Here is a 16,678-nt window from a genome sequence, read left to right as displayed (position 1 = left end):
GGAGGAAAGTTTCTGTTAAGCAGATCACGTCTGGTTTGTCAGAAGCAACCTGTATGGAAAGATCATTCAAGTTTGAGCAAAGGCCCCGGATGTTTGAGGTCTATACCGTTAATGAAGAGGAAGGGGGAGCATCGGATACAGAACAGGGGGGGGGGGGGGGGAGGGGTAGGGTAAGATGTGGAAGAGGAGGAAGTGGTCGGGAGAGCTGTTGAAGGTGTGTCAGAGATTTCAGAATAGTTTGGAGAAAGGGAAGAATGGGGCGGACAAAAGGTTTGATGGTGATTGGGTGAGGCACAGTGAGGTGTTATTTGAGGAGGGGGAAGAGCGAGGCTGAAGGTTGGGGGAGATGAAGGTGAAAGTTGGAAGGGGGAAGAAGCGGGGAGGACGCTTTGAGGAGGAGGGGTGAGAGGGGAGTCTAGGAGGGGAGGAGCGAGGGAGAGTCTCGGAGGGGAGGGGTGTGGGGGGAGTTTAGGAGGGAAGGGGCAAGAGGGGAGATTTGAAAGGGATGGGTGATGGGGAAGATTTGGAGGGGAGGGGCAAGGGGGAAGATTTGAAAGAGATGGGTGATGGGGAAGATTTGGAGGGGAGGGGCAAGGGGGTAGATTTGGAGGGGAGGGCTGATGGGGAAGTTTTGGAGGGGAGAGGTGATGGGGAAGTTTTGGAGGGAAGGGGTGATGGGGAAGATTTGGAGCGGAGGGGCAAGGGGGAAGATTTGAAAGGGATGGGTGATGGGGAAGATTTGGAGGGGAGGGGCAAGGGGGAATATTTGAAAGAGATGGGTGATGGGGAAGATTTGGAGGGGAGGGGCAAGGGGGTAGATTTGGAGGGGAGGGGTGATGGGGAAGTTTTGGAGGGGAGGGGTGATGGGGAAGTTTTGGAGGGAAGGGGTGATGGGGAAGATTTGGAGGGGAGGGGTGAGATTGGATTTTGAAAAGTGTACGATTAATGGGAAACGAACATTTATTGCAAAATGAGTTTCTTGAGACCTTCAAGTCAAAAATACGTTTGAGGACGCTGAAGGAGGGGTGGAGTGCAGGAGAGTTTCGGGAATGTAGAAAAGCGGAACTGTAAGAGATGGAATTTTTTTTTTGGAAGGAATAGATTTGGTGAGCAAGTCGAAAGCATCCTTTTATAGAAGAAGAAGAAAAAGGTGTTAAGCAATTTGTTCACTTTCTGTCTACAAATTTTAATTAATAATCGAGAAACTACTTAATTTAAATTGAATGTTATATTTTGAACACTGGAACATGAATCGAAACACAAACCTGCAGTTTAGCAGTACTTTGGCTCTGAATTTAGCAAATTGTACGAAATCTCATCCCGAGCCTTTATGCACGGAATAAGGTAAAAAAAATTCCAAAACTTTTACGAAACATTTTTTACAAAACATTTTTCCAAATTCCAAACAGGAAACTTGCTGTTTTTAAGGAAGTCATAATGGACACAAACAACAGGTACGAATAATTACCTAATGTAACGTGGTAAATAAGGTGGGGTAAAAGATGCTGTGTCAATGGTGGTAAACTTACCAAAGATTTTTTATACAACTCTTAAAATCTTTGATTTCAATTGAATTATATACTTTTAACACTGCAGAATACAAATCACCTTATTGACATTTTAGTAAACCTTCCATTTAGCACCAAATGTGTATGGCTCCAAAATAAGAGAAAAAAGAAGAAATGAAGAACGATCAAAGATGAAGGAGGTAGAAATTTGTATTATTCTTGAAAGAAAATGGATCATGAAATGTTTGGAAGCATGTGTCCGGCAAATAATTTAAAATTGATGCAGCACGTAGAAAAAAAGCTGCGCGCATAGTTATTCGTTCTTCACCTAGGTATGGCCATAGTGTATAGGTGTGAAGTGGTGGCAAACCGAGTCTCCCGACCCAAGACCCTTACAGAAGGTACCAAGTTGGAAAGAGCAGTAAAGCAATTACCATGAAAATATTTGTAAAACAAACAGAGTAGCAACAGACCTACGATGTGAAAGTTATTTTGGAGAAGAACCGAGCTCTACTCCAACCAAATTGATTTTACGCTTCTGGAGCTTGTCCCATAAGGACAGATGCCAGGCTGGTGCTCCGGCCCAAATGTGGCAGCAGTACTCCATCAGGGGGCGTATAGTTGTCTTACACAAATAGAGGATAGCATGCAGAGGGAGATATTTCTGGGCTTGATTATAGACCACCAACGCATATTCAAGCACTCTTTGCAATACCTGATATATGCTTCTCCCAGCTGAGATTAGAGGAGATATGAAGACCAAGTATGCACAGGTCTGATGCTTCTGGCAAGATCAAAGGACCCATGTGCACAGGAGTTAAAAATACCTGTCTCTACAATGAGACTGGGACAGGAATTTTTTAGTCTTCTATGCATTGAAAGTTACCAGCCAATCATGACCCAACTTCAACACGTTCTCTAAATCATTATTTAGTGAGGCACAACCCCACTACGAGAAGTGTTACTTGAATTAGGGGATACCTAGTAGAGTGTGGAATCATCGGCATACATGTCAAGCTGGGATGAAATGTTATCAGACAAGTCATTGATATATACCAGAAAGAGTAGGACCAAGAACCCTGAGGAACACCAGAATTTACAGAGCAAGTAGGGGATGATTGCCCATCAATGACCACTTTCAACTTTCGGTTAGAAACGAAAGCAGAAATTATGGACACCATTCCACCCGACACACCAAATGACTGAAGCTGGCAGAGTAGTCCCCTTATGCCACGCCTTATGAAAGGCTTTTGGAATTGATGTTTTTGGAATATCCAAAGCCACTAAACAGGTCTTACCCCTAAAATGTAAGGGCCTGTTAAAATGATCAGTAATTAGAGAGAGTAAGTTTTCAGTCGTCCTGGAAGAGTGAAAGCCATACTGACCATCAGTAAGAAGTTCATTGTCCTCAAGGTTACGAAGAAGACTTATTGATAAAGCATTCAAAGATTTACAAATCACAGGTGATGCTGGCAGTGATGCTGCCATCCTTATGCAGTATTTTGATAAATGTATCCTTTGGTTGGCAAGATCTAAATATGCAACATTCGAGCGAAGACTGGGAAAATAGGCATGGCATTGGGCTGTACCATTTCTCCAGTTTTATTTGTTTTCGCAAAAGAGAGAATAAATTTGTCTTGCAATTGTTTTGGGTAAAAGGTTGGAAATTACTGTATAACTATGGGAAGAGTAGATGATGTTCCCATTGAATGGTCATTATGGATGACCTCACATTAATTGATTTGTGGAGGAAGGAACTGATTGGTGCAGAATGTAATTATTCGATGCTTTAAACAAAAAGTTAGTTGTGTGGTGCTGCAGGGAGAGCTAACGGAGCGGTCATTTTTCTCAGCTGAGGAGAGAATTCCAACAGGCAAAGGAACACAATGTAAAGAGCTTTGGAAGAGTAGATGAAGATTATTATTAGCTCACCTGGACTTTAGCTTATGCAATTGAGCATTATCCGTAGGTAAGTCGGTCCGTCAGTCAGTCAGTCATTGAGTCTATAAACACTTCAGTCATTATTGCTTGAATCTAAAACATAATTTTGATGAAACTTGGCAATAAGCTTCATATATGTGCCAAACGAAGGTGTATTTATCGCATCAAAATCTGCACTCACTAATGGCTTGAAATCGGGCATAAAAAGCTTTTTTTAAAATCCTGCCCTGACCTACAGGGTGCGATGCATCATCAGCACAGCCATGCCCTTCGCCAAAAACATGACTTGAATGAATATGAATGAACGATCGTTTTAAGGCCATTTTTCCCCACTAGAGCTGTTGTGAGGGGGGCGAAGGTAGAAGGAAGATCAAAGTAAGTAGATTGCCATGCAGTCATTTATTGAAGCGGATAATATAGAATGAAGCACAAATGGGTTTTGGTTTGTTGCATACAGGAAAACAAAGCCTTGGTTGGACAACGAACAAACATATTTTGATCACCCCCACCAAAAATTAACAGTTGGGTTTAACTGTGGGTGATGCGAGACAACACGAGGAAGAACACTAGGTGTTTGTGCGGTGCCCCAGAGGAGCAAGTTTTCTTTTAGGTTCCGTCGAGAGGAGACTGTCTTCGTCGGATCTCGGGAGGGCTAAGGCTGCTCAGGGCTGTCTTCGTCGGATCTCGGGAGGGCTAAGGCTGCTCAGGGAAGTTATATGTGAAGTTCTACTTTAGTTCAGTGTTTTGCTTTCATTCGCAATGTATTGTGCGTGTGCACGTGTCCACATATTGAATTGAATTGCGAAGATTGTTTAGGTTCCTGTTCTACCAAGCCTCTTTTTGTGTCGGTTTTTTTTTTTCCAAACGTTCACATTTTGATGAAAAACATTCATCAAAAAATCGCATCGAACGTTTTTCTTCCTAAAATGAAGCAAATATAAACTTTTATTCGAACTTCGTGAATTATTTTGTTTGCGTTCATGTCATCGCTTCAGTGATTGTATATGGTGAAGAAAACTGTAATGGTTACATCCATTTTGACTTGGCTTATTCTTCAGCTGTGGATCGAGCAGTGTCCTCAAACCTCAGTGATGCACGGGCAGCACTTGTAAATGCCGTCCACGATTCCCTCTCTTCATTCCGATCCACCACATCAAACTTGCAGCAGGCTGGACTGACTGCACCATCTACTCTTCGCCTCTTTCCTTTGTACATTCTCGCTCTCTTAAAACAGGTACTTCCCCCTAATTTGCTTCTGCCCTCCTCCCTCCACCCCCGTCCCCTTTGCTCTCACGTGCACTCTGTCTTGCTCCCTCTCTCTGTCAAGCCGTCTCTGGCAGTCAGTCCATCTCTGTAGCTCTCTTATTCTTTCCCTACTCCTGTCTCTCGCTCACTCCTCTCTACTTGTCCCCCATATCTACCTATCTATCCCTCCTTTCTCTCTTTTCATTTTCAAATTGGTACTGTTGTGGACGATGGGATGACGCTGACGTTTTTTATTATTATTATTATTAAATTTTTTTTTACCTTCTAGACTGCATTCCGTGTGGCAATTAGTACGCGACTTGATGAGCGCGTCTTCATGATGCTCTGCATCAAGGCCTTGCCACTCGCCCACTTACTACCAGCGTTGCACCCTGACCTGTTCCGTGTGGATAAGCTCTCTGAGCAGGTATGATTATTATTTTGCTGTTGAGTGATATAGGACAGAATACTTTCTTACCAACAAAATTATTTTTGACAGTGCATGCTTTGTATACACTTGTATTTGAAAATAAGCAACTCCTCGAACTAAAGCATGCTTTCAATGATTACTTCGAAAGACATGGTCAGTCAAAGCAGATCATATGTATTTTACATTATTTGAACATTTTTGCCATATATCCTTTTTCCTTTAGGAAATCTTTGATGTCCAGTGTGGTGCAAATGTCTTAGGCCACCTTTAAAATACACGTTTTTGTCATCACATGTGCATATTTTGATAAATACTAAAATGGGTTATAATGATAATAATGCTTTATTAAAGAAACACAAATCAATTGTATTTTACAATATCGATTAATGAAATTTCAACATTTGGTGTGACCACACTTTCCATTCAAAACGACAGATATCTGTTGAAGAATGCATTCCTGCAATTTATGGAGAAATTCCATTGGAAGGTTGTTCCATACATTCTACAATATTTCCCATAATTGTCCCCCGTCGCACCGCGGAGCGAAAGGGGGACTATGGTTTTCCCCTCCGTCCGTGTGTCCGTCCATCCGTCCGTGCGTGCGTACATGCGTGCATGCGTGCGTGCGTAAGCGAAGGACCGCATTCGAATTTTGTGTGTGGGTGCAACCCACGTCAAAATCCAAGATGGCCGCCGCCATGTATGTCTGATGCCATGTATGTCTGAATCTTGTGAGCGGAATATCTTGAAAAATAAGCGAAGTACCAACTTTTAATCTGGTGTGTGGGTGTATCTAGGCACAAGGAAGAACGCTATTGAAAATTGGGTCGCCACGTCTAAATCCAATATGGCCGCCGCCATGTATGTCTGAACCTTGTGAGCGGAATATCTTGAAAAATAAGCGAAGTACTAACTTCTAATCTGGTGTGTGGGTGTATCTACGCATAAGGAAGAACGCTATTGAAAATTGGTCGCCACGCCAAAATCCAAGATGGCCACCGCCATGTATGTCTGAACCTTGTGAGCGGAATATTTTGAAAAATAAGCGAAGTACCAACTTCTAATCTGGTGTGTGGGTGTATCTAGGCATAAGGAAGAACGCTATTGAAAAGTGGGTCGCCACGTCTAAATCCAAGATGGCCACCAACATATATATGTCTGAACCTTGTGAGCTAAATATCTTGAAAAATAAACGAACTACTAGCTTCTAATCTGGTGTGTGGGTGTATCTACGCATAAGGAAGAACGCTATTGAAAATTGGGTCGCCACGCCAAAATCCAAGATGGCCACCGCCATGTATGTCTGAACCTTGTGAGCGGAATATTTTGAAAAATAAGCGAAGTACCAACTTCTAATCTGGTGTGTGGGTGTATCTAGGCATAAGGAAGAACGCTATTGAAAAGTGGGTCGCCACGTCTAAATCCAAGATGGCCACCAACATATATATGTTTGAACCTTGTGAGCGAAATATCTTGAAAAATAAGCGAAGTACCAACTTCTAATCTGGTGTGTGGGTGTATCTACGCATAAGGAAGAATGCTATTGAAAATTGGGTCGCCACGTCAAAATCCACGTCAAACTTCAAATTCACCCAATAGCGGCATTGCGTAATTCATTTAAATCTTGCGGTATGCAAAGATCACATCTAATTTCAGTCAATACAGAACTAAAACCATGTGAGAAATGCTACTATATTGTAATTATTAAACATCAGAGCAAAATAAATGCATTTCCTATTTGTTTGTACTTTCTTATTGGATAATTGTGTACTCACGTTCAACTTTTTTTCTAGGAAGAGTTAATTGCAGATAGATGTAAGCTTTTTTTTCAGCTCCTTTGATGGAACTGGTGAGATATCTGGCTATGTAAGTTATCTTTTGCAGTTCTAAATAAGGTTAATTAAGTTTGATTAGTTAAGATCAGTTAACTATGGTAATATCCTTTCCTTTTCTAGGATTAACTTACCAGTGAGGTCAAGATGTGGCAGATCTTAGATAAGATTTTGTTTTGCTTTCAATGGAACTGTCAGAACAAAGAATGCATTGGATTGCTGGAACACGGATTGCTGCTTGTACATTGCAGGTGTCTACTGTAGTGTGCTGACGTCCTGAGGTGTACATGATGGATCCACCAAGTAGAGATGAAGGTGCCACCCTGCCAAGGAAGCGAGCACGCACTGACTGTATCATTCATTGCTCTAATGAAGACTCCGACTCCCTGGTGTCACCACAAGATCTGGACTCATGGAACACTTTGCTCAGGGCTGCAGAGATCAGACAGCATGCTCCACTTCTGGATATAGCCAAAGGCATTGAAGAAGGACAAATACCACAATTGCAGTATCATCGCAAATGCCGTAGCATTTTCACCATGAAGAAGTCTCTTGACTCTCTCCTTTCCAAAGACCCCAAAGATGAACCTGGAGAGGTCAGTTCAAGAAGATCAGCTAGGGATGCGCCAGGTACATCAAGAGTGTATGATAAAATCTGCATTTTCTGCAACAAGTCGAGCAGATACCTAAAAGGACACAATACAAGGGAACCCCTCATCCAGTGTGTTGAGTTACGTGCAGATGCCAGGGTTCGCAACGCAGCAACCAAAAAACTGGATCCAAGAATCCTTGCCTTACTGAGCAGAGACCTTGTTGCTGCAGAGGGACATTACCACAAGTCATGCTACAAACTGTACACAAAAGACGAGTCTTCTGCCAGCTCTGGTGCAGGTGAGGAGAATGAACAAAGAGAGGATGCAGAGTATGAGGAAGCAGTGAGACAAGCCTATGAGGAACTCTTCTTGTACATCAGGAATGAATTCTTTCCCAATCCTGAAATACTGCCTATGACAGACCTCACAGGTAGGCTAGAGAGATCCATGAACGCACGTGGCATCACCCAAATGAAACCCTCAACGAAGAAACATGTTCGTCGTAAGCTGGAAAGTGATCTGGGAGGATCACTCCACTTTGTCTCTGATGAGAAAGGAAAGATTCTCCTCTATCCAGACAGCCTTTCCATGGATGATCTTGCCAAACAAGCCCACAACATGAAGAAGGATCTGCAAGAAGCAAGGACTGCCAGCTCTGGAGATGTCTTAACCAAAGCAGCAATGCAGCTGAGGAATCAGATCAAGAAGCAAGACGTCAGTCAAGCATGGCCACCCAATACAGAGCAGAGTGTCATTCCTGAATTGGTCAAGGAATTCCTGTATACCCTGCTGACTGGAGAGTGTGACTGTGCAAATCTCTCCAAGAGAGTCCAACGTCTTGCCACTTCTTTTGGCAGTGATTTGGTCTTTGCTGTCACCCGTGGCAAGACAAAGCCACCCAAGCACATACTTCTCCCATTTGCTGTGAAGTCTTTGACAGGAAACACAGAAATGATACGAACTCTGAATCGCCTTGGCCACTGTGTTTCTTACTCACAGGTTGAGGAGATTGACACAGCACTTTGTATCCAGAAGTTGGAACTCTCAAAGGATGACATCCCACTGCCAGGAAACATCTACCCAGGTGTGTTCACAATGGGACAACATTGACAGTCTTGAAGAGACACTGAGTGGAGCAGGTACTTCTCAGAGTCAACGGCATTGCTGTCCAGCCCAAAGTGGCAGGCCCCATACCACAGAATGTCCTGCCTGCAGTTACAAAGTCCAAGAAAAGAAGCATCAGTTCTACCCCATTAATGCTGCCAACCTACAATGTTGGGAAGCGAGCTGGGCCACCAAAGATTGAGACTGTAGATGCCGACACTACCAGAGAGGTCCAAGACGCAAAGACCAAGAACCATGTCTGGCTCCTGACTCGGATATCAGACTCTGAGAACCAGAGCATCAGTAGTTGGACTGGATTCAACATCAAGATCCGCAGTGACACCACAGTGATCAAGGACACTGTGAGCTACCTGCCCACTATCAGCGCTCCTGCAACAGAAATGTCCACTGTGAATGAAGTGTTGGAGCAAACACTTGGCATCATGCAGTCCTTACAGCTCAACAAGATCGTCTGTGTGTTTGACCAAGCACTCTATGCCAAGGTTGCAGAGATAGTGTGGAAACAAGACTAATTCAAGAACATCATCATCAGAATGGGGGCCTTCCACACAATCTGCAATCTCCTCTCCACCATAGGGAAGCGTTTTCAGGATGCAGGGCTCAGGGATCTGTGTGTTGAATCGGGTGTCATTGCAGAAGGCTCAGTGGCTGGGCTGCTGGAAGGTCGCAAATACAACAGAGCAGTTAGACTACACAAGCTTGTGTACGAGGCACTGATGAGGCTTGCCTGGAAAGGCTTCCTTCCCTGGATAGAGGACAACCATGCAGGAGAAGTTCACCACCTGGAAGAAACCCTGAAGAGCATCGCCAGCTTCCACAGCAGTGTCTGTCAGGCATCATTCGAAGAGCTGCTTGAAAATGAATCGTGCACACGCATCCTGAAGCTGTTTCAAGTCTATCTGGACTCCCTCAGAGGTGAACACAGCCTATCAGCATTCTGGATGTCTTACCTGGACATGACTGAGATCATGCTTGGCCTGATTCGAGCTTCCAGAGAGGGCAACTGGATGCTTCACCTTGCAGCAATCCGAGAGATGATCCCATGGTGTTTTGCCTATGACAAGGTAAACTACGCCCGCTTCCTGACCTACTACTATGCCACGATGTCTCGCCTGCCTATTGAACATCCTGAAGTGCATGCCCACTTCATGCAGGGTGGCTTTTCAGTCCAGATTGGGAGCCAGAATCCCTTTGGACGGATACCTGTGGACCAGACGATCGAGGAGACTGTGAACAAAGACACCCAGACAGCTGGAGGTACGAAAGGTTTCAGCCTGAAAGGTGGAGCTGTGGCTCGACACTATTTGACATCCGAGTACCGCAGCAGGTACTTAAGGCAGCTGAGGGGCATGATAGGTCAACATGACTCTGACTTCAGTCATCCAGACCTACAGTTGCCTAGGATCAGAAGAGATGAGGCTGATCCCTTGTTCAGCTGAGTCCAGTCCCTTGTTCAGCTGATGGACGCGAGTTGGCTGAATCCTTTCAACCCTGATCATGGAGAGCTTGTCAGATTGTCAACTGCTACAGCCGCACCACCAGAACTAGTGGCCAAGGACCTTCTGGAGGCCCGCAGGATAGGAGAGGAGGCATATCAAACTTTCAAGCAGGAACGCATGCACGCAAGTGCACCATCTACCCAGTTCCATGACAAGATGATGAAGAAGAAACTGAAAACGTTCTCTGACATCAGAAAGAAGCCACGCAACCAAGGTCGTGCCAAAGATGTGGTCCTACAGGCTGACAGGAAACTGTTTGGCCAGATGATCCTTGTTGCGAAAAACAGAAAGCTACACATGAGCGATGTCTTGGCACATCCCCTGGGGCCTTTGCCATGGGCTTTCGCCAATGGTGATGGCTCTCTCCGTAAGACCAACAAAGCAGCCCTAGCAAGAGAGTTGGAGAAGAACGTTTCTCCAGCAGATTGTGGTGTGAGAATAAAGGATAGTGGTAAAGTGTGTGTTTGCACCTTTCATCCATGGGGCATGTCCATTACAAGAGGTGATAAACTCTAAAAGCTGTGAGTCTGCAAGGGCTATCATATCAAAATGCAAACTAGAGACATATAGCAAGTTAAAAACACCAAAGAGAATTAGTCACCCCGGGTGGTACCGATACTGGAAATTTGGGATCCTGGCCCATGGACTAGAAGGTCGGCATCTGGCTTCCACGAGAAGCAGCTGACTCCATCCGGCTTGAAGATGTTAATCTTCCCTGCCAGCAAACCACACAGAGTGTTTCTGACGCCATGGCTGTCCTCGTACACGCTTGACTTGGCGTGACCTTCCTTGCCGCGTCCCAATGTGCTCCTCTGATCAGTTGTCATTTTCTTGACCATGCTGAAAAGGGACTCACAGTAGGCGTTACTGTGAGGGATCAGCAGGACGTGTTTGGCCAGTCTACAGAGCGATGGGTAAATGGGCTGGCTGGTGGCTTGGTCCGTCATCTTCTCCATGGCTGCCCAAAACACATCCACCCTCTCATCTGGGTCATATGCTGGCAGGGTGACATCTGACTGATATGTGCAGAACTCTCTGCACAGCGCATCTCTGTTCTCTTCTGGGGCAACAGATGCAAGGAGCTGTTCAACCAGTGTAAGTAGGCTCTGCATGGAAGCTGTCTTGGAGGAGGCTGGGTCCACGATGACCGCATTCCTGATCAAAGGGTCCTGGAATGGGAATTTGTGACTGATGGAGAAGTCTGATCGACACATATCACAGAAGGCATGTCCGTCTGCCTTACGCGAAGCCTTGATACACTTGAACTCTGTTGTCCAACTTGGCTTAAACTTGTTGACCCAGCGTGGGGGTGGTTTTTTCTTTTCTAGTGTTTGCATTGTTGTCGTGCACTGTCACTGAAGCGATGAGTACTCTCTGTTAACTGCAGTCTTTGATCATGAATGGAAAATGGCCCGTTGTCTTGAAATGAATGCCCGCTGTTTCCTGTTGTCCCATTGGTCATGCTTAGTTTGGAAGCAATAACCAATCGCTGACGAGATAAGAAATCAAGGTCAGGCACGGGTTTTGTAGAATGTAGAAACAGCCGCGTGTAATACGATCTTGGCAGTGAGAAACGAACGCAAAACTGAAAAAACACAACTATTAATTTTTTTCCAATAACAATTTCCAAATGCGGTATGTCTGACTAATAAAATCAGTATGCGTTGGGAGCTATAGAAAATCGGTAGGCTACCGCGCGAATCGGTAGGGTTGGTAGGTGCGCGCCTTGCGTCTGCCACTTTGTCAACTCACATCACGCTTGTTGATCTTTAGATTTTGGTTGTTTTTTGTTTTTCTTCCTGTGTGGTTCAATTCATATGTGGTTTTTCATGGAAAAGGTGATCACACCAAATATTGAAATTTCATCTATTAATATAAAATCCAATTCATTTTTGTTTCTTTAATAAACCATGATTTATTAGGATCCTGGTCTGATAAATAAACCTGATAAATAATAATAACACATTCTGATAATAAACCAATCATAATTGATTTGCCCTGGTCTGATAGGTCTGATAGGTCTGATAAATAAACCAATAACACATTCTATTTATCAAAATTTGCCCATGTGACAATAAAAAAAGTTTATCTTTAAGGTGTCCTTTGAATTTTGCATAGTACTGTATATTATTATTTGACAGGAAGCACCTCCTTGAATCCTGTTTTCTCCAGGTACAAAATATGCAGGCAGTATCAGTACCAAAAAGGACAAAAGGGCACCGGTGTTTTAAAAAGGACATCAGAATATAAAATTTTTCTGTTGTCACTTTGGCACCAAATCCACCATCCTAACTTTACAAGTTAATGTATGACATTAAGGACTCGTTTTTCCTCGTTTTAAAAACCATTTTAACCTTTTCAGGTGAGAACAATATTTTGTCATCTTCTGTGTTAGACCATGTAACTGATGATGAACCTTTATAAACATTCTCAGTTATATTACAAGATGTAACTGGTAAGTGTATTTTTATGCTTGCATCATAAGCATGACAGCTTTGGCTTGATGAGACACGAATGTATAAAAGCTACCATTATACAGTGTGTTCACGATGTTGTAACTTCTGTGAATTTTAGCGGAGAGCAGTACTCCATTGAGCTGCAGACGCCGGCCTTTTAGACTGAGAGTAGTTCTAATTTTCCAAGTAAAGACTTGGATTGACGGAGGATGCCCAGTCTGCGGCTGGCTTTGGAGGCCAGCTTTGCTATGAGATTGGTCCAGGGGAGGTCGTGGCTGATGGTGAGGCCTAGAAATTGAATGAAGAGATCGAATATCTCCCAGTGGCTTTCCATGCAAACAGATAGGTGGGTTTGTTTGATGATCCTTCTGGATTGATATAGTGAGATTTTCCAGTATTGAAGGACATGTTCCCATTTATCAGACCACGATCCTAAACTTATTGGATAGTTCCCAGGCACAAATGATATAGTTAGTAGTAGTTGTACTCTCATATACTTTCTGGCAGTTTAAGTTAACCTTGGAATTACTATAGGTTACTCTATTGTGATTTATGTATACTGCAGTAAGGATTGCTGGTAACTGAAGTAATTAGGGTTCTAATTACAGTAGTCTGCAGAGAATTAGTTATTCCTTAATACTAGAGTTTGGTTGCAGTTTTAAGTACAATAGTCTGCAAAGAATTAACCCAGTAAAGGGATGCTATTTTCCTGGGGTGGTAGCGTACACTGTGACAACTGTTGTGGTTTAATTGGGTTTCCTTTTTTTTGTTTTAACTGTGCTACGTGTGTGATTGCATGCATAAGTTAGAACGGCAATCGGTAGAGCGCATACCTCCACCAGGCTGAACAGTTTACATTTTGTATCCCACTGATAGGCCGGATCTGCATCCGGACCTGAGCCAAAACCAAATTGGCTTGTTCTTGTCATCTACCCAACCTGTCCACAAGTTTCGTCCGAATCTGTATATAACCCTTTGAAATATCCTGCTCACTGACAAACAGACCTCTGTCCTTTACAAACAGACCTTTACATACCTAAAAACCTCTGTCCAGACATAACCTCCGTCCAGTTTTGGTGGCGGAGGTAATTACTTTTGCCTCTTATACACTTATAAATTTTGGGCTTGATTATGTGCAAAGTAAATTTTATAAGTATTGTTAGGTATGTAAAGCATGCAGAAATTTATTTTTATTGTGTGATTGGGAATGTGTGGTAGTTTATTTAAAAAAATTTTTTTTTTTAAGTCAACGCAAAAGACAAGGTGTTTGTTGTCTCACCGCTTTGGCTGTAGTCCAATAAATGCTTAGGAGACTTAATTTGTTATCAGGTGCTAATGAAGCTCGGTCCCACATGGAGAAGCTTCCGGGTAAGAGAAGGTAGCGATCAAGATTGCTTTTTATTCAATACCGGCCTGCCGAATGCTTAGTGCTTTGATTTTGTTGATCAAGAGGATAATACGAAATAACTAATAAGCGCAGGGATGTTGTGATATTTAATTTGCTAAATTTCTGTGAAATTTACAGTTGCTGTTGTAAAATGTTTTAAAAATGTAATGTCAGGATGCAATGCAAAGAGTTTGATAATGATCGACGAAGGGTCATTAATCGTTGCTTTTTTCGTCATTTAATTTTTATTTTCCTTCAAACAAAGTCTTCCATTGTTAATTCTTTAGATCTAACTGCTGTACCTCTGTGCGCAGCCTTCACTCATGATAAACGAGCGCATAGTACCACAGCCACCTATGCTGCCTCTGTCCTCGCAGCACCTACATCTTGATGGAGTCTATCTGCTCGACTCTGGCTTTGTGAGCTTTTTTCTATTCATTCACCATGTACATTACACTACTGTGAACTAAAACGAAAAGGCATCTGCCATTCTTCAATTTTCAATCTTCTTTAATGATTGAGAGTCACTGGCTGGTTTGTGATTATTTTATACTGTGTACCCCAGATTTATATGCAGGAATGTTGTAGTAGTACTTGTAGTAATACGACTACATTCCTGCATATAAAGGAAGGTAGTAGTAGTACTACTGATTATGTACAGTGCCTTCAGAAAGTATTCACACCCATTGACTTTCTTCACATTTTGTTGTCTTACAGCCTGAATTTAAAATGGATTAAAAAATTTTTATTTGTCATTGATCTGCACATAATACTCCATAATGTCAAAATGTATTTTGTTTTTTCGGAATTGTTACAAAATAATCAAAAATTGAAAAGCTGAAATGTCTTGAGTCAATAAGTATTCAACCCCTTTGTTATGACACTCCAAATTGAGCTCAGGTGCATCCAATATCCTTTGATAATCCTTGAGATGTCTCTACAACCTGATTGGAGTCCACCTGTGGCCAATTCAATTGATTGGGCATGATCTAGAAAGAAACACACCTTTCTATATAAGGTCCCACAGTTGACAATGCATGTCAGAGCCGAAACTCTACCATGAAGTCCAAAGAACTGTCCATAGAACTCCGAGATGGAATTGTGAGGAGGCATAGATAAGGGGAAGGGTATAAAACAATTTCTTCAGTGTTGAAAGTTCCCAAGAACACAGAGAGCTCCATCATTAGGAAATGGAAAGAATATGGACTATCAATTTAGACTCTTCTTAGATCTGGCCATCTGACGAAATTGAGCAACTGGGCAAGAAGGACTTTGGTCAGGGTGGTAACAAAGAACCCATTGACCACTCTGACAGAATTACAGAGTTCCTTGGCTGAGATGGGAGAACCTGCTGGAAGGACTACAGACTCTGCAGCACTTCACAAATCTAGGCTTTATGCGATAGTGGCCAGACAGAAGCCACTCCTGAGAAAAAGGCACATGACAGCATGACTGGAGTTTGCAAAAAGGCATGCGAAAGACTGAAAGTATGAGGCAAAATATTCTGTGGTCTGACGAGACGAAAATTGAACTCTTTGGCCTGAATGCAAAGCGCTACGTCTGGCAGAAACGGAGCAGAGCTCATCACCCATCTAACACCATCCCGTGCTGGAAGCATCATGCTATGGGGATGCTTTTAAGTGGCAGGGACTGGGGTCTTGTAAGGCTAGAGGGAACAATGAAGGGAGCCAAATAAAGGCAAATCCTTGAGGAGAACCTGCTTCAGAGTGCAAAAGGCCTTCGACTGCGGCAAAGATTTACATTCCAACAGGACAATGATCCCAAGCATGCAGCCAAAGCAACACTGGAATGACTTCAGAACAAGAACGTGAATGTCCTTGAGTGGTCTAGCCAAAGCCCAGACTTGAATCCCATTGAGAATCTGTGGTGTTACGGATTCGTCACTTCCACCTTTGTAGGATTTTTAGTTTCAGGTAACATTATTGTTATTATTGTTAAGATTTTTGTGTGAAATGGAGATGACTTTAGTAAAAGGTAAAAAGAAATGTTTGTGGAGGAAAAAGAAAAACGCGGCAAAGAACCGGAAGGAGGAGGAGGAGGAGATGGAAGAAAAGGCCAGGAGAGAGATACAGCCGTGAATCGCGTCGAGGCTGTGAGCGAACTTTTTTGATATTGGTCGCGAATGAGTTGAGGCTTCCCGGGAAAGGGATTGTCCGCGACATCGTCATATATTGCGAGTGCAATTAAACTTGCGTCTCAGGATTTATCACCAAGTGTGAGTTATTATTGGAGAGAAATCAAGCGCCCCATTGCAGGCCTATATGCCATTTTGTCCTCGGGGAAGAAGAGGCTGTCCGCTTGGTGCATCTTGTTTTGTCGTTGGGATTTCCATATCGACCTCTCGTGTTAATTGCCTTTGGTTTACATATCGGCTCAATTCCCATATCGACCTCTCACCTCGTAACTCTTTGTTCGCCGTCGTGCCGATACCTGCCTGTTTTCGTCATTCTGCATGACTTCAACCAGCGTGTGGATTAGTGCACGGACTTTGGGGAATGTTACATTCCACTCACGGTCGGCGTGTCGTGAGTTCATTGCTTTGAGAGCATTGGGGAATGATGGTACCATCACATGTATTGTTCATTTGATGCAAGTGCCTTTTTCATTGTGCTTTCTTTAATAGTGTTATTATTGTGTATGT

At 43.2% G+C, this 16,678-nt stretch overlaps 1 protein-coding gene across 2 annotated transcripts in view; it reads left to right on the top strand.

Annotated features, from left to right (window-relative positions):
• Window positions 1-16,678, top strand: part of LOC137424750 (SEC24 homolog B, COPII component) — a 125,702-nt gene that overhangs the window by 79,967 nt on the left and 29,057 nt on the right. For both annotated transcript variants that reach the window (XM_068112516.2, XM_068112515.2), the window contains 3 exons: window positions 4,508-4,683; window positions 4,984-5,121; window positions 14,331-14,435. In XM_068112516.2, the coding sequence (XP_067968617.2) occupies window positions 4,508-4,683; window positions 4,984-5,121; window positions 14,331-14,435 (419 nt within the window). The remainder of the gene's footprint in view (window positions 1-4,507; window positions 4,684-4,983; window positions 5,122-14,330; window positions 14,436-16,678) is intronic.

This window comes from Myxine glutinosa, chromosome 4 (genome assembly GCF_964187855.1).
Source record: "Myxine glutinosa chromosome 4, kmMyxGlut1.1, whole genome shotgun sequence".
In the NCBI taxonomy this organism is placed as follows: domain Eukaryota; kingdom Metazoa; phylum Chordata; class Myxini; order Myxiniformes; family Myxinidae; genus Myxine; species Myxine glutinosa.
The sequence above is the reverse complement of the archived record's forward strand: the minus strand, read 5'-3'. Positions and strand labels throughout refer to the sequence as shown.